We start from the raw sequence: 24,993 nt of genomic DNA, 5'->3' as shown, positions 1-24,993 counted from the left end.
GGCAGTGCTTTAGGATGTCTGGTCTCAATCACCTGTGGAGAACAAGTGCCACGCGGTCTTCCGAAACGCTTTTGCCCAGCGATACAGAACACCATCAATCAACCGAAAGCTCCATGCCGTTCTTTTAGTTTTCCTGAGAACGAGCACGTTAGGCCTCTCGAGGTGCGTGATAATCTCGCTCACCCATGGATATGCTCTCTGCCGTTCTCCAACATCCACTCGTTCCCGAGCCAGAACGGGAATTTTTTTTTCTTCGATCGCTAGAGCGGGGTCATGAGGAAGACGAGGAGGCTTATCGGCATTTCCGTTCTTCCGGCCTGGGTGGTGTCTCAGAGTTATCTTAAATTCTTGCAGCTACAAAGACCACCGCATGAGACGGTCATTCGGTTTGCAGATATTCATAAGCCAAGCAAGGCTAGCTTGGTCGGTAACAACTATGAAATTAGCCCCAAAAACGTACGGCCGAAACTGTGCACAGGCGTGCACGACGGCGAGACATTCCTTCTCAGTTGTGCTGCAATTTTTCTCAGTTTTATTAATGTGCCAGCTAGCATATGCAAGGACTCTTTTCTGAGCTGCAATTTTCTGAACGAACACAGCTCCAATGCCGTAATCGCAAGCATCCGTGTGCACCTCTATTGGCCGTCCCGGCTCAAACTGAGTAAGAACGGGGGCAGTGATGGGCTTGTCCAGAGGGATTGCATCGCTAGTTCGCATGTCGCATCCCCGACAAAAGCGGCATTTTTTTGGTCAGGTTGGTCGGAGGGCGAGAAATACTTAAAAAATCCTTATTGAATTGCTGATAGTAATTGCATATTACAAGAAAGCTCTGAACACCTTTCTTGTTTGACGGTTTGGGGAATGTTTTGATCGCTGCCATTTTGTTGGGATCTGGTCGGATGTTTTCGCACGTAAGAATGTATCCGAGATACTTGGTCTTCGTTCGGGCGAAACTGCATTTTTCAGGCTTCATTCGTAAGTTCGCTGAGTTCAAAGCCGTACGTACGCTTTCCAAGTCTTTCAAATGGGCTGCCGTGGTCTCAGAGAAAACCACAATGTCGTCCAAGTAGGCCGAACACACGCTCCAGAGCAGGTCACTGAGACCTTTGTTGATCATTCTCTAAAATGTGGTGGGTGCGTTACACAGACCGAATAAGAGAACGTTGAATTCGAAGAGTCCCCATCCACTTGTAAATGCTGTCTTGGGCTTATCCTTTTCTCAAATTCTGATTTGCAAGTTGCCTGATGTCGAATCTAATGTTGTGGAGTAACGGGATCTCTGCAGCACATCAAGAATGTCGTCGATTATCAACAAAGGGTGCACGTCTCTCTTTGTGACAGCATGGAATCTTTGAAATTCACACAGAAGTGCCAGCCGCCGTTGAGCTTGTTTACCAGAACCACAGGAACGACCACGGGCAGTTGAACTTTCCAATCACTTCGTCATAAAGCATCTCTTCAATATGCTGGCCAATAACCTTCCTTTCGAAGATGGAATGTCGGTAAGGATGTTGATAAATGGGAGCCGAATCACCGATGTCTATGACAAGCTCCGCAACGTGACTTTTCTAAATTCGATTCTGTTCTCCAGTAAAGAAATGGCGGAACTTATTCATAAGGGAGAGCAGCTCAGCTCTTTCGGTAGGTTGCAAATGATCCCTAGTGTTCACATCGAAGTAACCATTACTAGCTGTGCAGTGTAGAGTGGCAACGCCGAGCTGCGCATCATAAATAGGCGTAGCTTAGCCAAGATTTGTGCCGCAATGCACCGTTACGGGCGGCATAGTAGGGTTCGCCACACGGACAATGCTGACACCGCTCAACACATTCGTTACAGTTCGTGCCCCACTCAACCCGTTTGTCAAATTGCATTTGGCTAGATAATGTGGACACCATTTATGGGAATCTGAACAGGCACAACCACCTCGGTCTATGGATCTACCCGTATCTCCTCTTGGCACCTCGCTAGACAGCAACGTGTGTGATATTCTTCAGCCCTATTCCCCTAATCTGCAATCTCTCCCCGAAAAAAATTGACAACTAACCGAGGTGCTCGGTGAAATAGGAGCCCACCCAGCAGCTCGTGAGGGCATGCTTTGACATTAAGAAAATTCTGACTTATTTGGTGTATAAATCAAGAAGTATATTTGCTTCCCTCATGGGCGATAGGATATTTTCTAATTCCGCTAATCGAAATTCCTTGCTCTCTCAATTCTCAAACTGAAGTGATCATCTGCGCTAAATCAAGAGAGACAAAATTTGAAGAAGAGGCAGTGTCGACCATTAGCCTGTCACTTCTTGCATTCGCCTTGACTGGTAGATAGATTATTTAGTTTACCGCCAATGTACAGACTTAACGACCAGGCTGTCTCTCTAAGCCTAGCCATTCCCGTTTCACGAGTAAAAATGCCGCTCACCATTGCCGCGTTGTTCGTCGCTTCTCTGTCGCTGCTGGTCCTCGTATATACTGCCGGTGACATTGTCGCGCGATATGCCCAAGGTGATGGCAGTAGTAGCACCGGGGGTGCCCGTTGCCGATGCGGGATGTTCTAGGAGGCCACTGGGCAGGTGGCCAGAACACCTCTTTCTCTACAGTTTTCAGCCTATCGGCAAGTGTATTAATTGACTCGGCGATGGCCTTCAATTGCACGTTTGATATCAGCGTCGCGTCGGGGATGTTGGGCACCCGAAATGCACCTTTGCAAGGCGTTCTGGCACGGCTCGCGAACGGGAGCACTCACCAGACTAGGCAGTGTCATGATTTATTCCCCAGGAATGGCCACCGACCACGGCTGCGTAACGTTGGTTGGGAGGTAGCTGTTCAAAGCAGTCAAATGGGCATGGACCATCAACGCGGCATAGTTTATTCGCTGCAAAATTTGGAGAAGTTCTCCAGAACTTGTCGGGTTCGCAGGGACCGTTTTTTCGAAAGCATCGGCACAGAGTCCACGCAAAAGGTGTCGTACGCTGTCTTTTTCTTTTATTACTGGGTCTATGTGGGCGTGAAGCTGCAGTACGTCGCTGTAATACTGCTCCGGGCTCTCAGACGGCAGTTGCACTCGATTTCCAAGTCTCAGGCGGGTTGTCTCTGCTGCGTGGTGGCCATTGAAGCTTGACTTAAGCGGCGTGATCCACTCTTTCCACGTATTAGGAGATCCGGTCAAAATTTATGTAGTGTACCATTTTTTGCGTCTTCCCCTAAAGGCAAACAAAGAAATGTCACCATTGTATTGTCATCCCATGAGTTTAGTGAAGATACATGTTCGTAGCAGGTCACCCACTCCAATATGGATTCCTCAGGTGTACCTTTGAAAATCAAGGGCCCGATGAAGGGTTACGAGGTTGCCGCAATTGTAGGGTGAGCCATCCTAGCAGCCTTCTCCACACCGTTCGGGCTTCTCAACGTGGGCGACATTGTACGGGGGTTGTTTGCTACCGCGCAGCCTCCACCACTTTGTAGCGTAGAGTTCTGGTCACTAATTAGTCGCCGCTTGAAAGAGGATCAACCAGTACACACAACAGATTCGTAGACGTTATGCTAAACTGATTTATTTGGCTAAACACTCCTGATTGACGCTTTACACGCTTGTAGGCTGCATAACTGGGACAACTCTGCGATGCACTAACTGAAACCTGCCCTCGTGGCTTCAACCATGCGACTCTCCCTGGCTCTGCATGGCCATAGTTATGGGTATAACACGAAAGTGAAATGTGCTTTTACGGAATTAGCACAGCGTTTTTTTTTTGTGCATCGTTTCGCTACAAGAGTGAATGGATAAATGCTATAGCAAAACACGATAATGACACTGGAAGAACGGCAAGTAATTTCAAACGTGTAACGCTCTGGTCACTCAGAAAGTGCAAATAGAAGGAAGATGCACTGGATGAGCGCGAAATAACAATTGTCAAAGCTCGACACTTGAAGCACACTGCTCAAAATAAATTAGGACACTCGAAACGAATGCCCAAGTATACACAGAACGAGTGCGAACAGTCCCAGGTGTAACTTTTTATGGGTGAGTGACATGCCCTTTTGAAGAAGCAGCTGCTCCAGTGAGTCAAGTGACCTTCGCCTTTTCTCTAACTTGAATGAGAGTCCAAGGCGGACAAACCACTCCCATCGCGAGATATGCACGCGCGTATCGCAACGCGTTGGGCGACTATCTTTGAAGCGCTTCCGTCAAACTCCATGAAGCCATATCGCAAGGAATGAGATTATGAAAACACGTTGAAGCCATCAAGCTCCAAGTACCGCCTACGGCTAGTGCTGTGTATAAATCAGTGTTGAGGAGTTGCCACTTCAGAATCAGATTGAATCCGGAGTCATTCCATATTTTTGCGACACCAGGATTAAATGGGGACAATGCTTCAAGGAATGAAATTGGAATGGAATTAGGCTCCTTTTTGCACGGAATCGAATTGGAATGGAATTACGTATTTTTCTAAAAATAGAGCTCATTTTTGTCAACATGCTGTTTTTTAAACTTCAAACGTTAGTAAGTGAGACTCTCAAATTTAACATTAAAGCAGTCATTTAAAAAGGCTTGGCTGGTCACAAGCACGTCACATTTAAAAGCAACGCACCGACTTTATATTGAGTGTGTTTCCCTGAACTCTTTCCTTCTTTTTTGGCGTAACTACTTGACATCAGTGTGATGTTTGTGCTTACCGCAAACTTTCGTACATCAGTTTGCGCGCAGTATCGCCAAATAGTACTTTCCCCCTCTTTTTTGCAATACTGTCCCCCTTGCTTACACACACGGGTGCCTTGGCCTCGAACACTATCGCAAAGGCCTGTAGATCAGCGCAGCATGCATTCGTATACAACGAACTGTGTGTGCGATGAACTGTCGCACAGCGTGAACCATACACAGAGAGAAAGGCTTTGGAAAGCATTGGTTCGAGTTGTCAGCCAAAGCAGGTGATCTTACCTAACTAAGGTGGTACCTCTCCGAATCCCTGCGCGACCATTTTCTAATTCGTCAATTTTGCATTAGGGGACCCTAAAACGGTTTTGCTGACTTTTTACTAACACGTTGGGCCAGTACACCAAATCCCAAGGGTAATTTAGAGACCGCTTTGAGCTCCCTGCGTAAACTGTGTAATTTATTACAACGCTTTAAAGCTGCGAATCGCTTGAAATTGCTGCAGATCACTGCGACTCAGCCAAACGCGTTTTCAACTACTTATACACCAAGGACACGATTTGCCCTATTGACGTCATCGTTTTCAGCTGATCTGATTGACTGTGGAACGCGCAGCACAGGCATTTCTTTCTAATAAACAGAGAACAAATGTTGTTCGTAATTTGTAAAACAACTTACAATTTATTTCGCTAAAACTTTTCACAAAGAAACAGAACACCATCGTAGTTTACAACTAAGCTCTGGGGCTTCTGGCATACGGTGAACGTTGTCTGTTTAGATTTCAAACGCTCCACTTTTTACGTGAGCCGACCAGTGGGTATCACGCTGTTGTTATGACACCATGAACCAACCTTGGTGCGCAATCTGCGTTGTGGACTGCAAGTCCAGTGATTGGTGACAAGTGAAGGTACGACACCGTGTGCCTGGGAAAGGCCGCAAACGCACCGAGTGGCTGCAGCCAACACATAGCCCGTATCAGATCGGCGGCGATATTTACGCGTAGGTGGTCGCCACTTAAGCTGGAAGACTACTAACGCAATTACTTCCTTGTACAGTGATTCGGCATTGATATGAAGAGGCATCCCCTCAAAGCCGGCGCACTGTCATCTTTGTTCCTTCCCGGTGAAAGGGTAGATCACGGTCGATTCAGGTCGTGAGACACGCACTCAAAGCGCGGTTCGCACGCGTCCGTTCAGAAATTCCACCTAAACTTGTTAATTATAACTATATTGACTGTGTCTTTTCAATGGAATGTGGTGAACTTCGCAATAACTTTATATGCGCTGAAAGACTTTCACCGGTTTGCGATTTCCAGAACCGGTTATGAAATGACAGGCTGCCTTTTTGCACAAGTGTATACGTCATATGGGCAGCTGAAAAATGCAGATTCACTTGTACGGAATGCATTTTACCTACACGATGAGATCAAAAAAAAGCCCCGCAATACTGCAGCTCGTTTTCAACGGCGTGGATAGGGTACGGCAAGATTGCTCGTGTCGTATCCACGCCGAATACCAATAGCGCGGCGCGCTAGAAAATTGTCTCGCAGTGCCGGCGTCTGAGTGCGTTGAAGCTTATGCTTCAACTGTAGCACACGTGTTTTTGTATTTTATTTGTTTATTTATTTGCCGGTGTAAATGCACTTTTATGTACTTGCACGCAAAGGCAGCCTTGCAAGAGAAAGAATGCCGATTGACGGTTAGTTTATTTCATCGACTATGCTTAGGAAATTTCATTCAAAAAGCTTATGGCTGCTTACGGGGCCGATTATGAGCGTGCTGTTTACGTTGTGGATTATCATGCGGGAAAATAAAGCCAAGATATATTTGTACCACAGTGTCTCTTAATTAATAAACAATTTTATAACTGGAATACTCCATTTGTTTACGTTATAATGCATGATCACCAAATCACAGCAGTGCAATAAAATGTTGACTTCACATCTAACAAGAACTTAGCAGCTAATAAAGAAAGAGCTACTGATTCGTAGAACTGCACGCAGATATAATGTGCTTATTCCATTCAATATGTGAAAAAACCCTAAGAGCCGAAGTAGTTTTTATACTAACACAGTCAACTCTCCTGCCTATTTTACGCTTATACAAGATTACTATGATTGACTGATGGATTTTTGGAGTTTAACGTCTAAAAACCACGATTCGATTATGAGAAATGCAGTAGTGGAGGGCTCCGGAAATTTTGATCATCTGGGGTTCTTTAACGTGGATCCAAATCTGAGCACACGGGCCTACAACATCTCCGCTTCCATCGGAAGCGCAGCCGCCGCAGCCGGGATTCGATTCTGTGACGTGCGGGTCTGCAGCCGAGTACCTTAGCCACTAGACCAGCGTGGCGGGGCATACAGGATTTCTAGGTAGCACGTTTTGTCACACACGTACATGCATAAAGAATGCATGCTATGTATATATGAATAATGGGCATAAAATTTGTGAATTAAAATGCAAAGACAACACCTAAAATAATTGTCATTCATTGTGTTTGTGGTAAAAATTATTGCAGTTTCCTTCATCACCATACAGTGCCTGAGGGAAGTGTCACAGAGTGTGACACAGTCTTCGAATCTTCTGCCAGCCAGGTTAGTCCTGCTCCGTTTGTGTACATTGGCACTGCACATAAGTTAGAAAGGAATATATATGTTTTACATAATTTTGCTGTCTATTATGGAAAATAACTCTGCAACAACTTTGTTATGCAGTCACACACTGTGAAACTTGTTGATGCTGGATAAGGCAGCTCAATTTTCACTGCTCTCAGCTCCCAGATGGGAAAATATTTTGTGTTCATTGAAACATAACTTGGCACTAGAGAAGTTATCGTAAAAACCAGAAGCATTTTATTATTCCTAAGCGTGTTGTTGTTTTAAACAAACCCAAGCTACTTTATAAAAAGTGATATCAATACCGCATGACTACAAAGACAGCGCGATGTATAGAATATACAGTTTAGCAAAAGTGCAGGTGTAACATATTATGTTTATTATCACCACCTAGTATCCAGACAACCACGCAAAAACTGTGCGGCAGGCAACCACGAGAACAGTGGCAATTCAGAACACAGTGAAATGATGGTCCACTGGTAAGTTGACCTAAAGGTTCAAAAATGCACGTATGAGGCATAAAATGTACAGTAGTAGTTTGCTTACAGAATGCGCATCTAACTCTTAAACAAAAAAAACTAGCAGAAAATAATGCATGACGATGATCAATTGGGCATGACACCAATCTAAGAAGTTTCGTTTATTTGAGTGTATCATAACCATCTCGGCTACGCAGGTGAACATGACCCTAAAAGTGCTAGTTTAGGCCAATACAGAGACAGCAGATGCCTTCACCACAGAAGCTGCAGTTCAGACATAGTGTGGTGCTTCGTCATATGAGGCAGCAGTAGCAGCTTCAGCCGATGTTGCTTTAGTAGCACAGCTTCCAACAGGTTTCAGGGCTCTCAACGCATACATATTTACACCAATAGCTCCACTAATTCCAACAGCTCTACAGGAGCAGTGGTTGTTCCATCTGATAATGTTTTGCTTCAATAAAAGTTTTCTCACACCACGACGTCGACAACAGCAGAGCCCGCAGCGCTTCAAGGTGGAGTCAAGTACATTCTTCGGCACCACCCTAACCAATGGGCCATCTGTTGCGACTTGAGGTCAGCCTTACAGACACTACGGTTTGTAATGCAGCACTGGTTACACGAACTATCAGTACATGAGATAAGGCACGACTACCACGAAGCGCTCAAGGAAGGTCAAGATATTCTATTTCAGTGGTTGCTGAGTCATTGCGGAATTGTCAGCAATGACCACGCAGATGAAGCTGCTCGATCGGCTCATGACCAAAACCTGCGTACGCCCATGCCACTCTTGTGAACGGATGCTCCAAGGCGACTACAATCATTTTCTCGCCATATAACTCTCCTACAGTGGAATACGCCGGGTTTCTCCAACACGCAATTTGTATTCGATCGATCCAAACTTGCAACTTTGTTTGCCATCCGAGCTCCCACGATGCGCTAAAACTTTACTGTGTCACATGAGGTTGGGCGCGGCATTTACGAATGCGTACTCTCGTCTTCTCGTAATGGCGAGCACTTCGGCACCCTATTGAAAAAGCGTTCATTATAGGAATGGTGGATTCCACCATCCACCAATATGGTGGATTATGGTGCTGGAAATGTTGGTGCCAAAGGGAGTATGGTGGCGTATGGTGAATGGCGCGCTCCAGCCGACAATGCCGGAGCACGAAGCAGCGTCTGAACCACCGTGACGAGCTGCCCCTAAAGAAATAATAAAATAATTTTATAAAATCCATAAAGAAAGCTCTCATAAAGAAAGGTGTGAAAGCGCAGAATCGAACCTGCCCCCTTCGGACACCCAATTGAGGACACTAACCACTGCGCCGCGCCAACAAATCACGAAGGTAGTGTTAAAGAACTAGTCAGCTCACATACTCCCTGTTTAACTTCAGTTCTGTTTGTCGTTTACTCGAGATGGACGGGATCATTACCTGCTACTAAACTTTGAACATTTGATAAACACGAATAACTGCTGCTTGTAACGATTGCCACTGCAATATTGGCTACAGCGCTATGTTTTTGTTAAAATTTACAACCGCGAAAAAAAAACAACTCAGTGGACTGATGAGCAGGCAGGGGTTATCGGCGGTTACTGCTAAGTTTAATATCCACTTCTCTCTCCTTCTAAAGGGCAATATCTGTTCAGGCATTATGACGCTTCTATGCTCATTCGAGAGATACGCCCACACAATTCACTGTGATGTTTTTTGCGCAACGCATAGCGCAGTCGTGCCAGCGCACCACTGTTGCTCTGTCGTTAGGGGCAACTACATAACGGCTTGGCCGAAACAAATGCAGTGTGTCAAAAACGTTATGCTATCGTATTGGTTCAGTAAGCATGCGGATTGACAAGTTTGCGTTCTCACATAAGAGCCAGTGAAGTGCCGGCGCCTGGTGGCTGTCGGTGAGGGGAGGTATAGAATTGGTACAAGTGCTGCAAGCGCGTCGCGTTGATGTTTGTCGCTTCTTGTGCGGAAATTGTACACAATAAAAAAGACTTCATTTAGGCTAAATGATGCCACGGCTCTGCTGTATTGTCATTTTTGCTCGTCAAGATTGTGTATTCTGAAATCCAGAAGCACCGATAACACTTGTACGGGCTCGGTCGGTAGGACTAACTTTTGGTGGAAATCATAGTGGTAGAACAGAAGTGTGAAAGTCAAATTCGCTAGGGCTCATCTTGACACATGTCAAAATGAAAGTTTATGCATACTCGAACGCACTTTGTCAACTTAAAAGAACGACCCAAGAAATAGAATGGGCAAGAATTGTGAGAGTTGCGTTTCTAGCGTCGCGACATCATGTGACCTCTGTGTTCTGCTCTAACCGTGACAGAGGCAATTGCAAACTGGAGCTCATTTATTTTTCGACAACTACCTATTGCAAAAACTGTGTTTACCCAGTAAGCTTCTCGTACAGGGAGCACTGCAAGTGCGCTGGAAGCGCTGCCTTTTCACTGAAACGCGCAAGCTGGGACACTGGGGACGCTGGCGGGCGCTGGTACTGCACTAGAGGACACGACCGGCACGCTGGGGGAAGCTGGCATAGCTGCGATACCGCTGGTCCTAGCGCAAGGCTTACTGGAATACGTAAAGCGCTGGGACGCTGAGCGCTGGTACCAGTGCTAAAAACGCTGGCAGCACCACACGGACACAGTGCTCGCTGGTAAGCTGGGACGCTGTGCGCTGGTGCCAGTGTTGAGCGCGCCTGAAAGTTCACCGGGTATCAGTCAAGCTGGTAATGGTTTGCGCTGGGCTGCGCTTCAGTATAGACAGCTACAGAATGTTTTAATGCATGACGTACGGGTGGGCTTATGCATTTAAAGTATTGACGAAAGACGACGCCGAAATAACCGTGTGCGCGTATTGGCTGCAGCGAAAGAAAAAAAAGTGTGTCACTATATATACCATGTTTTTAAATGTTTCTGACCGGTCGAGTCTGCTCGATCGCTCTACGTCAATCCTATACGCGGTGTAGATTATTCGAACTCGCATATCTTAATGGGGAAATCTCTTCTATTGACACGTTATCACACAGTGCACGATTGGCGTTTGTATTATCGGAACACGGACACAGGTTTCGTGTTCGTTGAGCAGCCGCGATGCATCTTCTTCACTCCAGCCTCATGTTGTCGTTCAGCGCTCTGTCTTGTCTATTCTCCTGTTCCCTCCTGCCCTGTCGTTTGCGCTGGTAAGCACCCTTTATGATGTTATACCAACACGCCCAAACCCACTGTCTCTTGCATCTCATGCAGCTGTTGCATTGTGGCCGTCACGGACTCCCGTGACGGTCTGAAAGCAACATGTTAAAAAGACAGATTTCTGAGACATAAGCACTTATACGGGTTGTGCAAATAAGCACGATGACGTCGTGTTTTAATCGTCGATGCTACTGACTGTACGCTCAGCCTACAGCCGCGGTATGCTGTCTTCTGTATTGACGCGCTCTGGTGGTTCTTTTGCGTATGTTAGTTCGTAGCAATATGTATAGCGAATGCTCAGCATTGTAAGATTTCGAGATTTGTCGCCGTCAAGAAAGTATAGGTTCAGCATATAACCTCTGTAGTGGAGCTCCTCGGTAAGCGAGCAGCTAGGTGGGTGCCGCGCAAGGACAATAATTAGTGAAACTGTGCATTGAAATTAGCATATGGGTATATTGCAAGACGCCCAAAGCAGAAATGTTACGGCTGATACGTTTACGCACAAAACATAGTGTCACCTTACAGTCTGGTGACCTCAGAAAACAAGCATACATTTGAGAAAAATACTGACGATTCATGCAATTCAATTGCTCTCATTAATAAAATTCTGCTGAAAGCAGTTTTGCGATGCTGAATCAACTGATTTGTGAGCAAGCTCAGTAGATGCCTGGCCGAATGAACATATAAGTGTAGAAAAATATTTCGCGAGAGCTGTCTCAGTACTTGATGTGCATTACGCACATAGCACAAATAAGGGATCTTGTGTCTGCTGGCGCCGTCCGTGTGTCACTGCTGGAATAAGACAGCTGGTGTTGTAGGCTATGTGCCATATTTGCCTTTAATTAACACAAGTGTTTACAAAGGCTACCTTCAAAGTATGTCTTGCTCATATTAAATTGCTTGATTAAAAATGGAATTAAAAAACTCTCTAATACCTCTGATCTTGCATGTTCTATACTTCCTTGAGATAAAGCAGTGCCTTTACTCTAAAACCGCACATTTAATGCCATAGTCATGAAATCATTACAGTCTGCCACGTAGATAGGAAATAACTTTGTGGTACCATCTGGCCACAATCTTGAAGTCAGTATAGCCATAACTCGATCCAATGAAATCTGGTGTTACGTATGCCCAACGTCATGAAGTTTCCATTTGTTGGCAAATACCTATAAGGTACAGTGTTGCTGTCAGCCTAAATTAATAAATCAGTTCAGCCACCAAATCTCATTTTAAAAAGTATTTGTTGAAATAATGAAGCATAAAGAAGGTAATTGCTGTTTAATTTTAGTTAGACACAGGTCTTTTTTCGAGCATGCCCCATAATCCAGATTCAAGGTCGTTCTGCAAGGCTACATGACACGTTTGAAACGAGAGGCATTTATTAGTGAATATCATGTCAATTTATCTAGACGCCTACGTTTTGGTGCTCTCGTGATTGCCTCCTAAACTTGGAGTCGGCCAAAATTAGTTTGAGGGGGTAAGATGTTTTGACGAGTGTGTCTGGCTGACGATAGCGTGAAAATTCTCTAGTGCATGTTGTCAAACCCCTTCTTCCAGACACGTGTGGCACAACCTGTATATCATAGGCTGGGTATGCATTGCATGTGATAAACAGCTTATATCTGCACAGTATCGGTAAGAGCACATATTTGTAATTAAAGTTTGAGAGCATTAGGACAAACTGAAACTGGCAGCATTGACCCAATGAGTCAAGGAATAAATATTAGGGTCTCGGTAAAAATAGCATCCCAGCATTCTGCGTGACAAAGCCATGCCAGCTCTCAAAACTGCTATGTAAAAAGACCTTTTGCTGGCGTAATGTTCGTCAGACATAAATTGTGTTTGTAGGGCTGTTTCTTCAATTGTATAAATGTTTCATGTGCACTCCTATAATACACACATCGCTTCATTTCCACGTCAATTGTTGTGGTGTGTAAGTGTGCATTTGAAATTGGTGCGACAGAAACTGCCAAAAATGACAACTCGTGACTGTAGCAAGTGTGAGCTCGACCACATTTGCCCTATAAGAGCCATAAGGGAATTTGAAGGAAAAGCCAAGGGTACCTAACGGCAAAGTAGTCGAGACATGGCTGAGTTGAGACCGAGTGAAGGGGTGGCCAAGGTGCACAAGTGGTCGCCGGTAGAGCTTACCAAGACCACTGTGAGTTCCCATCTGGACACAGACGGAGCTTTTCATCGTCTGGCAATGGCCAGGAACACTCACATCCCCAGTTCCATGTCCAAGCATTGGATGATGAACCCCGAAAGGTTACTGACCCTGACTTGTCAATGTACTCTTCCCTCTACACAAGTGAGCATCTGTACCGCGTCTCAGCCATTGCCATGTGCATGAGTACATTTATGCCTTGCCTCCAAAGCCTCCGCTGCATCTTCGTGTACTGTGTATGGTGAAACTGTCTTCTTGTTCTGAACATTTTTCTATGCACTGTTTGCGTCTTTGGACCTTTTACGATTCCTCTTGGTTTCCTTGTCGTCTATATCCTTTGCCTTTTTTGTACGTCATTCGTTATCTTCCTGTCTTGTTTGACTAAATTGATTATTGTGAGATTTTATGAACGCAAACGATGTGGCCTGCTTGTCAATGAATTTTACGTTATTTCTCATTACACAAACAGACATGAGAGTGTATTTAATAAATAGCCTTGTGACACTTGTATACTTTAGCGTCCTCCACCGAAATCCATCTACGAAGCACTAGCCAGGGCTTGCTTCCTCTCAAGCACAAACGCTACATATCAGCCTACCACTCCTGGTGTTGGTAACACTCATATTGCTGTTAACATCATTGTGTAACTGGGAAAAACTAGTTATATTAAACACATGTGACTGTTCAACATATGTTTGTGCATAAAACATTGGTACATATATTTAGTGTCATTGCATAACATTTTGCACCATGCCATGAAAAAATTACACCACATGGGAATCAATGCATGCTTGACACAACAGATTCCCATGGCATTTGGGGTTGGCGAAATTTCTAAAACATTTAAATGCTGTTCGCAAATATCAAAGATTTAGATACTATATAGATCACATAAGGCAGACTGAAAGTGTTATTATTCGTGCTATTTTCATTTCCGCCAGGATCTAATCGCATGTTCTGGCCAGTTGTCAGTTTTTTATAAGAGAAAAATAGACCATAGTTACCTGACAGCACTACCATAAAATCCTTAGCCAGCGCCCCTCCTCGAGCATGTGCCCCCCTTCCTTCTTTCGGAAGATTTCAAATATGCACCAACTGCTCCCCTCCCCCCATTTTCACTGTTTCATCCACTGTTTTATTCGCCTTATGAAGGCAAACGAAAGCAGTGAATGCATGCATATTCAATAAAGCAATGCGTTAAAAGCACAGGCGTTCTTTATTTTTAGCGGCTCCTCTGCTGTCGTGACCCAAGAAGGGCACCTTGTTGAATTTTATGTATTAATTTATTTATTCAGAAATTTTCTGCTTTGCCAAGAGGCGTGTAAGCAGGTAGGTTACAGCTTGAAAAAATAAGAATTTTCGTTATTACAGCACACTTGGTCCCAAGACAAATGATTCCACTCTGCTACAGTGTGAACAAAAAAGGAATCAGCATATATGTTCTTTCTGGTCTGGTAGTCTTGAATTTTAAGTGATGATCGCATCTTTTACAGATGATGCGGTGGCTTAAGATACTTGTCCTTGTTGAGGCGAAGTTTTTGTGGAATATCTGAAATAACAGTTTCAAGTGTGATTTTCTCCTGCGAGAAGACAGCATTTCCCATCCCAGCATATTTTTATTTTAGTACAGCTGTCCCCTCGCCTATAATGCCTTAGATCAAACCTTGCCGCTCAGTTCTGTATTCTATCAATGACATCAATCAAAGACTTTTATTGGGGATCCCACACACAGCACGCATCTTCGAAAATCAGCCCGACAAATGAAATATAAGTAGTATTTTTAAAGCAGCAGGTGAGGATCTCAGATTACGCTGAATGAAATTTAGTGCTTTGGCAGCTTTCGCAACCACGGCATGCACATGTACATTCCAAGAGCAGTCACTCGCAAATGTTACCCTGAGCTACTTATACATTGGTTGCTGATAAAGGACGTTGCTGTTCAGAAAATAATGCGTTTCATCTATTTTATTTTTAGTAAAAACAAATGAACACATTTTTTAACATTATGTTGCCTTTTCCACTTCTCACATCATTTCGAAATTTTGGTAAGGTCAGGTTGCCATTCAGTGTAGTGCTGTTCATTTTTGTTTTCTGTATATGATAGTGGCATCGGCAAATAATCCTACTCGAGAGGATATCCCACCAGAAATGTCATTATTGCAAACTATAGTAGAAGCCCTAAAAGGGACCCCTGAAAGACACCTGATGTTACTTTTACCGTGGAGGAAGTGATATTATTCAGAACAACACGTTGCCGATGCTGTGATAGATAACTGGCAATATATCTTAGCACTTTCTCATCAATATTTGCCCTTTGAAAATTGCGAAGAAGCAAGGGGTGGCACACGGTATCAAACGCTTTTCTGAAATCTAAAAAAATGCAGTCAGTTTTTCCATTCGCATCCACCTCACGCATAAGTCATGGTTGAATTCAATCAGTTGTGTTGTGCAAGATAGGCTCTTGTGGGAGCCATACTGAAAATCGACTAATATTTGTGTTCAAGTAAGTCTTTCCTTATGTCTTTGTACAATATATGCTCCAATGTCTTGCAGGGAATCGATGTTAAGGAAATGGGCCTCTAAGTTCAGGCCTCTTTCTTAGGACCACTTCTATGAATGCGAATCTTATTGGTCTTTTTTCAGGCTTAAGACTGAATTCCAGTAACCATAAATTTTTGAACATCAGATAAATACAAGATGCAATTAGCTAGGCACCATGCTTCAATACGTGGGTAAAATACTAACTAGACCAGGGGCCTTAGTTTCATCTATAGTTTTTAAAGGAATTTGATACCATTGAGAGAATGTTCAGCCGGTAGCATAAATAATGTTTGCCAGCGTGCTTCACCAGCACAGTTAATTTCACAGTATTCTCCTCAGGTAAAAATATGGAATGACAAAATCATTGAGACACGTCGCCTTATCAATATCGCGAGATAAGATCTTACTGTCATGAACAATTTAACAATTTCGTCCACTCCAGTTGAAATCAGCCCCGAAGTTCCTAACGTATCTCCAAAAAAGCTTGTGATTTGTTTTCATGTTTTCATTAAGTCGACTGAAGTACTGAGTCTTTGCACTACGTACTCAAATTGAATAGTTACTTCCATCAATGCATCCTTTATTTCTTTCAATGACAGTGAACACGTGCACCTCCCAACGGGAGCCGTGAGTCCGCCTTGGTTCAGGGAGCAGTTGGGATGCAGCGCTATACGAGGGGTCACCCTGCTCACGTCACACGTGCTTCCAAGCGCTTTCTCTTGGAGATGTAATGGACGTGTTTACCGTCATAGCACTAAGAACGGTGACACGCAAACTCAAAACACCGTATTTTTTACAGAGTCACTGTGACAGCCAACATTATGAACATGAGTAATGCAAAACGCAACCCCGTGAATCTGTACTCAACTGAACAAAAAATTACTTCACATGATTTCTGTCGTGAGGCACTACAAGTTGGGCTCTCTCCCCATGACTGCAAAGCACTCGCGAAGGCTAGGCGACGGACGAGAGTAGAAAAAAGATAGAGGAGAGGGTGTTGAAAGGCTGAATCAGATGCATCTAACTGGCTTCGATAAAATAGACGAGGCCTGGTCTCCACCGAACCAGTTGTACTAATAATTACTTTGGGTTCTTTTAAATGTCTTGTATACTTTTCTTATTATTATTCTAAATATCGCTGGCGACACCCATGGTTTCTTGCACTTGTTGAATTTAGCCGCATTTCTACTTTGCACATACTTCTTTGTTAGTTCCCTAATTTTCGCTTTAAAGAAAGACCATAGTTAAAAAAAAACATCAGTATTCTTGCTGTGACAATCAAAAAACAGACATAAGCAAATAATTTATGCAAAATAGCAGAGTAACCACACTTTTTATAAAAAGAAATTTCTCTCGATTTGAGAGGAAAGGGCCCCCTTTTGTATCTTGTCAGGTTATCCTTTCCCATTGTCACACACTTCGGGTGAGGCGCCCCGCCGATCCAACACCGACGTGCGGCAGACTCGCAGGCTTCCACTTTACGCTTCGGCCTGCGACGCCTAAAAGGCCTCGAAGTGGCACATTTCAAATTTATTTTCGGGTTGGTCGACCCGTGCGGGGTTGCACGTGTGGTGATGTGTGGGCCTGACCGACGCACTCATTGAGCAGACACGGAGTTTGATTACACATAAACAAGCATTTAATTAAAACAAGGGCAAAGGGAGGAGTTAACAAAAATAACAGAGAGGATTAACACTGAGGCGCGATGGAAAGAACAGCTATATAACAAAATGTGCTAAAACACTACAAAAGATACAGGCTAAAGAAAAATACGCGGAATGTTAACAACTGATGACATGAATCAAAGGAGATGCAAGGAAATAATTACAGAATGATCATGGTAGCGCTTTCAAATTTCAACGTGCGGCGCAGCGCACACTACAAATATTAAAAAAAAAGGGCTGGTTAAAACAATTTAACAGTTTAAAAAAAAAGTCACAATAAAAAGTTCCATACGGACCAGGCCAGCTCTTGGTGCACGTAGGAGAGTTGATGGGTGCCGCTGAAGGTCTCGCCGGCTTGGTAGACGACGAGGGTGCCCGGAATTGCAGCCGTCTCGATACGTTGCGCGGGTCACTCCGTGCTCGCCGCCTACGCGAGACTCGCGACACCGACGACTGCACTTGTTGCTGGCTGTACGTCAACTGCCTATTCCGATGCAGTCCAAACCTCTTCAGGGGCGTACACGTGTTCCCGTCTCATCTGGGAGTAATTCTCCTTGTTGAGACCGCCGGTTCCCCTTCCGGTCAGGGGCAGGGAAGACGAGCCGGCGCCACGCTGGGTCGTTATAGTCACCGGATGTCGTCTCCCAACACAAAAACGCCCTTCATTGGAAGATGGGGCCCGCGGATGCTCCGAAAATTGGAGTCGTTTGTGACACCCATGTAAGTCTTCTTGCTAAGAATTAAATGATAATAGTGGTCAGCTTGTGTTGGGTTTGCTTGCTGCAGGCACTGAAGTGGCATAATCCTACTCAGGAGGCACCCCACACTATTGAACAGGGGCAGTGTTCGAGGAGGTTGGCTTGTTGCAGATAGCCGAATCACATCAAACTCCCACCTAGATATATCTCCTTCATGTATGCAGTCAGCACAATAAATGCACGATCAACTGCTGCATAAACTCCAGATGGCAGAACTTTTGTAGTTGCACATATGTGATATTTACTTCAGTGTGTCAAGAACATGCATTTATTAGTGGAAACAACTAGTTCCAAGGGAGTATGTAAGCTTGCACCTAGGAAAAGTGATGAGAGTCTGAGAACGAATTGAAAGACTCAGTCAGTCTTCGAAATGTCAAAGATATTAAATATTAAACTTTTCCTTTCCACTCACTGAGTTGCCCCAGTGAGGCACTTGTGTGCCTTGTGTTCAGCTGTAACCAGGAGCATAGCCAGAATTTTTTAAGAGGGGGGATACCCCGCTTCTCTCTATCTTTGTTTGTATCTATGCACATATATTACAAATACAAAGTTTGAAAGCCTGTGCCAGGGGGGGGGGGGGTGATTCCGTCTTCCTCAAACCAATCCCTTTTGTTGTGCCACTGCCTATAACCTTAATTTCAATGGTTCAAGAAAGAGAACATACTGCAATTGACGAGGGTTTGTTGAAGTGAACCAAACAATTATTTTCTGCGACAGAATCTGTATCAATGTTATATGTCTTGAAAGGAAAGAGGGCTGCATTGCGCAGAAATTCTCCAACATGATTACAGCATATTTAACTCCCAGGCCTGCTAGGTGGCTGGCACCATGAGCTAATTTTCCATGTTGTGTAGCTGGTGGAGGCCATGGAGCCATGGTAAAATTTACAACATACTGGCTAAGTGTAGACGTCAGCAAGCATCTGCAGTATTCCTAATTCTGATAACATTTATGGTGGCTTAATTATGGTGTGGCATGTTGGCTAGGAGATGGTTATCATGAAACATCAGTGGATATTATTGCTTTGCGTTATTCATAGATGAGAATTAGGAGTAGCTTACGTCATTTAGAAAGCATATTTGGCACTACAAAACCATACAGCAAAAGCCTCCATGACTTTCAAAAAAAAACTTGAATCCTTGCTGTCATATTATGAACCACAGCACATAATTGTACTGTAAACACAATCAATGTAAGCACAATGAATAATTGTCTCTGTAAGTACAATGAACCGACAGTTTCGATATGGCTACCTCAATAGAAATCAAGTTAGCATAATTTTTATTAGCAAGTCTTTTGATTCTCACGTCAATAATGGTGAGAATGTTTCTGCATTGTTTACACACTGTCTTATGGAGTGCCTAGTTATCAAACCTGCAAGCTCATGCATAGCCTCTTAATGCAGTGGGAATACACAATGACAATGCTGTTATAGTGAACCAAAGTTTGTGCAAAGTAATTCTTGTTCTAACATATAGATTTGTTTAGCTTTTGTGTAAAGGGACGAAGCTTTTAAAAGCCGTTAAAGGGCTATGCACCCCTTTACCATGTTTGCATGAAATGATCTTAGGGTCATAGTTTATAGCCCCACTAATTTCTAGCATCCGTCAGAAATGAAATCTTAAATGTCTTGCCAGACACTATAAAAGCTTTCTCTCCTCTCATACCAATGGGTACACTGTAAGCTGCACACAGAGAGATGGCATGGGCAGGAAGAAGTTACACTAGTGGCAAGTATGAGGTGTATGAAATAAAACTCCACTAAAATGTGTGTCAGCTTCCCTTATTTTTATTGAATAAATAAGTTGCTTACTTAACTGCTAATCACACTTAGTCAACTTTCATGTTATGCGAGTTTCTTCATCGCTTTTTTTCCTTTCTTGCCGTAGAATTTTGTCTATTTAGTATACTCTTTGACACAATGAGCCCCAGTAGTAAATAGAACTTTGTAGCTTTTTCTTGCCTGTTCCTGTTTTTTTTTTTGCGGTAACCAAGAAGATACAAAAACTTGGGCAGCTTTATGTGGTCGTACTGAGCTCTGTTCATGTTCCTTGTTTTTAGGTGCTACTCTTCAATACAGTCTAATATAATACACTACACCTGGCTTTAATGCATCTATGTATATATAAATATTGGCTAATATTAGACATCCGAAGAATTGAGAAGCTTGTAAATTTAATAAATAAATACTGCTTTGCATTACTTGTGGCTCCATATTTTTGTGTGGGTGTAACGATGATAAATTGTCAAAGCATATTAACTAGAAACTGTGTGTGAAGCACCGTGGTTTCTTTATAAAAGTGTTACTTTGTGAGACTAGTCACCAAGTAACACTTTTGTAAACTTGCTGAGACTAGCCAAACAATAAATGCAAACAAAATAATTAAAGCTCATTGCTTGTTTCATTTCACGACTAAATTACTGACCACTGAGTGAAGAAAAGGGCACTTTAAGGGCTGGTTTCTTTTTGTTACAAACAATATAATTAAGAACTAACACACAATAATGCCAAAGAAAGCATTTGGAATGATATTAGTAGCAATTTTAATGCGAACGTCAAGAAAGTAGTTTGTATGAACAGTTAACTTACCGTAAGCAGGAACCGTACCTGCGACATTCAAAGGCAATGGTCACAGGTAGTGTTCCTTCCAGCGGCAAGTTTCAAGCCACAGGTTTGGCTCCTGCCGGAGGAAAGTTATTGTTTTGTGCATAATACTTTCTTCACATTCACAACAATTTACTACTATTAACAACCCCAATGCTTTCTCTGGCATTGTCTGTTAGTTCTCTGTAATAATACTGATCACTGGTTGTGTGTGGCATGTTCTGGAACAGTTTCCACTGTGCTGGAACTGCAGCTCTACTGCAGCAAATTCATTCAGAAGAGCCTTCAAATGCTAAGTCTCCCGAGTGACTGTACGTGTTGCTATTTATTTTAAAATTGACAAGAACAAAAAATCAAGCAACAGTGAACACTAATTTCTCGAGCCTAATGTCAATCCAATACCTTGGAGCATTGTACTTCCGAACAAAATGCCCAGTATTTGTATGCTACTGTATTCTTGGGGTCACTAGCATCAGGATATCACTGCAAATAAGTCACCGTTAGCTGTGTTATCAGAACGGCATTACAAATGATGGAGAGTACAAAGTTCAATACGCATATTGGCTGAACTTGCACAGTTTTAGATAAGTACATGGATTCAAGTTACAATTTCGCATTTTTTTATACTTAGGTTCATGGTGCCAAGAATTCATTCTACTGAAGTATGTAAGCCGTCATCACTGGCCTTTGCTGAAAAGACTAGGCCCGGTAAATTATGCAATGGCTAGATATATGCACAAATAATTTCAGGATGCTGCTTACAACAGGTCTGAAAAACATCAGGCAACATAGCAGCTTCGTACAATGCTGGTGATACAGATTTGAATGAAAAACATAAGTACAACGAAAAATAAATCATAGGCACCACCGTACATAAGTACATCTACATAACGAAATTAATCAGTGAATCAATCATTGAATCAGTTTTATTGTGTATCATACATATAATGGCTGGTTCTTATTTACAGGTAGGACCCCAGAGCCCAGTCAAGGCAATTGCAGGGGTCCGTTCTTTAACAGTTGTAGGTACTGCTGAGCTGCCAACAGATGGTAAGTACATACAAGTGCAACAAAAAACAATAAATACATATAATTGATACATGGCAATACAAAAGTACATATAACTACAAAGAAATCAGAATAATATTCTGATTTCCTGTTTTACTGTTGTGAGTTTGGCAGGTGATCGTGAACACGTTGTTTGTACAAAGGAAATGATAATGATGCTGCGATGGTACAAGGTGAAGTGTTCCAGAGTATGGATGCAATATAGGAAAATGAATGTGCTCCTTAGTTAGTCCTTATGTGAGGTATGCATAACGGTTTACTTAAAGTAAAACGTAAGAAATACGGGGGCATTCGATATGGTAATGCTATAGATGGGCATCGAACAACATTATGCACAAGTTTGTAGACAAGTAGTAAAACACGATAATTGACACAAACTGTGATGGGTTGTGTGTTTAGTAGTCTATAAGCATAGGAAGCTGAGTCTGTTTTCGGTATGGAGAGAAGGGCATGCACAGCCGTGTTCTCTGCTACTTTTAGGGGTTTCAGTGTTGTCAGGTAGATCAATCCATAAATTACTATGGCATATGCGATGTGTGAATGTATGAAAGAGTGATATAATGTTAACATTATCTTTATTAGGGAAATGTAGCGTAGCCTGTGAAGATCAGGTATTTTTCTGTATATCTTCAGTGTTGTCTCATGTACATGTGTGTGCCATAAAAGTTGTGCGTCCAAGTATACACCGAGAAATTTGGTATTACTAACCCTTTCAAGCACTGTGTTATTCATTTCAAGCCAATTACTTAATGTAAGGTGGGTGTTTTTGGGGGCGAAGGTAATGTAATTACTGTTATAGCTGTTGGCAAGCAGTTTGTTTCCGTTAAGCCAAGATGATAATGTTTGTAAGGCCATTCTTGCTTTATGATGTAGGATATTTTCGTTTTTTGCTGTTATAAATATGTTAGTGTCATCAGCGTAAAGAATACAGTCTTCCGATGTTATGGATGGCAAATGATTATTATAAGCTAAGAAGAAGATTAACCGTAGAATTGAACCTTGCGGAACACCTCTATTAGTTATACATCGACATGACGACACGCTGTTGATTGATTGATATGTGGGGTTTAACGTCCCAAAACCACTATATGATTATGAGAGACGCCGTAGTGGAGGGCTCCGGAAATTTAGACCACCTGGGGTTCTTTAACGTGCACCCAAATCTGAGCACACGGGCCTACAACATTTCCGCCTCCATCGGAAATGCAGCCGCCGCAGCCGGGAATCGAACCCGCGCCCTGCGGGTCAGCAGCCGAGTACCTTAGCCACTAGACCACCACGGCGGGGCGACGACACGCTGTTCACATACACATATTGCTCTCTATTAATCATATAGTTCAACAAACGCGTTTGCGCTGTCCCGTGTATTCCGTAGAGATCTAGTTTAGTTAGTAATATGTCATAATCAAGCATGTCAAACGTTTTCGTGAGGTCAAAGGAAATACCCAGTAGATCAGTCAATCATTTTATTTTCCACTTCACCAAGTAGAGGGCATGGGAAGAAAAAGATCTGTTAAGCTTGACTATGCCTCCCAGCCGGTTAGAGTTCATCAGACAGTGATAACACATAGAAACTGGCATACGCAAATAAAAGCACAAAAAACATCCATTACTCTTATGCATAGTCACCAAAGGACAGTACGTGTACATGCAATTTATGAAAAAAGCAGTAAATATAAAAAAGCACGAAACAAGCACTTCAGTTATCTCATGAAGAAAACATGCAGTGCAGGCCTGGAAGATGAAATACAATGACCATTTTGCGATAAAAGGTTTATTACTGAGGGCGAACGTTTTGTAGCATCTGGCCCCCGTAGTTTGTGCATGGTGCCCTTGTTTCAAAATTTGTCATGAACTGTAATAGATACAAAGAATATTCAGCTAACTCTGCTAAGTAGGCCAGCATTGAAATAGTGTTTTTTTATTTCATACTGATAGCGAAGAACAAGGCGCAAGTTGTATATTTTGAAAGCCATTGGAATATCAACCGCTTGGAAGAGTTGTGCAGAAGTATGATCACTGGCTGAGTTGTACACGCTGCGTAAAGCCTTTTTCTGTAGAAATCGGAGATTTTTTAAGACTGTATGCGTACAATGTACAAGGTGCCAGAAAAAAAAGCATAGGTGACGTTTGTAGAAAAGAAGCCGTTTCCTCTTTCTGAACAATATTTTTTCACTGAATTGTGTAATAAATGCAGATACGCAACAAGAGGACACTCTGGTCTATGCCACAATTAGCTTCTAGTCCAAGTTTTTGTTTTCAATGCAATTCATACAACAGAGTGAAAGTAAGATGTAGTGTAAGTATATATTGTGGCCTGCAGTCTACTTATTTATCTATTTAAATACTCTTAACACCATTGTAGACGCTCCAGCTTGCTAAAAGTGCCATCTGGGCCCAAGGCTTTGATGCCATCTAGTCATAAACTTAGTATTGTAAATAGCTGCACACTAATTAAGGTTATTTCCTCCTCATTCTACAACCACAAAGCAAATCACCCTTACATATGCAAGAATAAACCTAAAAATGCTTAGTGGATGACTCATCTGGTCGAAGTGTAGCCATGTGACAATGGGCCATGCAAGAGAAAAAATGCTACAGACTCTCATGTTTGGACGACGGTAAACTAATAAGATGACCTGTTGCCACTGTTACTTGCCGCCTCTGTCAATAAGCATCCTCCCACTAGAGAGCTAAAGAGAAAGAAATCATTCACCAAGCTTGCATTATTCATTAGCACCTTCTGAGTCCTGTGTCTCACATCTATATTTTGTTTAATTAAGCATAGAGTACTTTTCAATCAGTCACAGCTTGGAAATCTTAAGCCTAGAACGACTGAGAGTGTCAACATGTTTCATGAAACTATGTTTTAAAACAGTCTACCATACAGGCTTTAGCTGGTTTGATTACTTAAAAAAAATTAACTTCATCCAGGCAAACTAAAAAAGTGCTTAAAACGGCACTGAACTCTTGAGTACAGATACAAAACAAAAGATGGACACCACGCACACATTTTCTTATCATCAGTACCAAGAATACCAACGTACAACACATAATGATTTAGTTAATGAAACCTTCTGTGAATTTAAATTTGAAAATTTAGGGAAACTATCTGGCTTCCCGAAATTGAGCCATATTCTAAGTAGTATAAAAATTGGGCAAGTTGGTAACAATTCATTTTTTAAGGTAAACATCGCAAAAAAAGGAGATAGAGAAGTACGTGCTTGTCCTGTGTCTTTCTACTTTTCT

At 42.8% G+C, this 24,993-nt stretch overlaps 1 protein-coding gene across 1 annotated transcript in view; it reads left to right on the top strand.

Annotated features, from left to right (window-relative positions):
- The window catches only part of LOC119186620 (uncharacterized), a 127,394-nt gene that overhangs the window by 82,761 nt on the left and 19,640 nt on the right, over nt 1-24,993 (top strand). Inside the window, exon 4 of the mRNA XM_075880490.1 lies at nt 21,645-21,726. Within this exon, the coding sequence (XP_075736605.1) occupies nt 21,645-21,726 (82 nt within the window). The remainder of the gene's footprint in view (nt 1-21,644; nt 21,727-24,993) is intronic.

Source organism: Rhipicephalus microplus, chromosome X, assembly GCF_043290135.1.
Source record: "Rhipicephalus microplus isolate Deutch F79 chromosome X, USDA_Rmic, whole genome shotgun sequence".
In the NCBI taxonomy this organism is placed as follows: Eukaryota; Metazoa; Arthropoda; class Arachnida; order Ixodida; family Ixodidae; genus Rhipicephalus; species Rhipicephalus microplus.
Note: the sequence above shows the minus strand (reverse complement) of the source record. Positions and strands in the feature narration are given on the sequence as shown.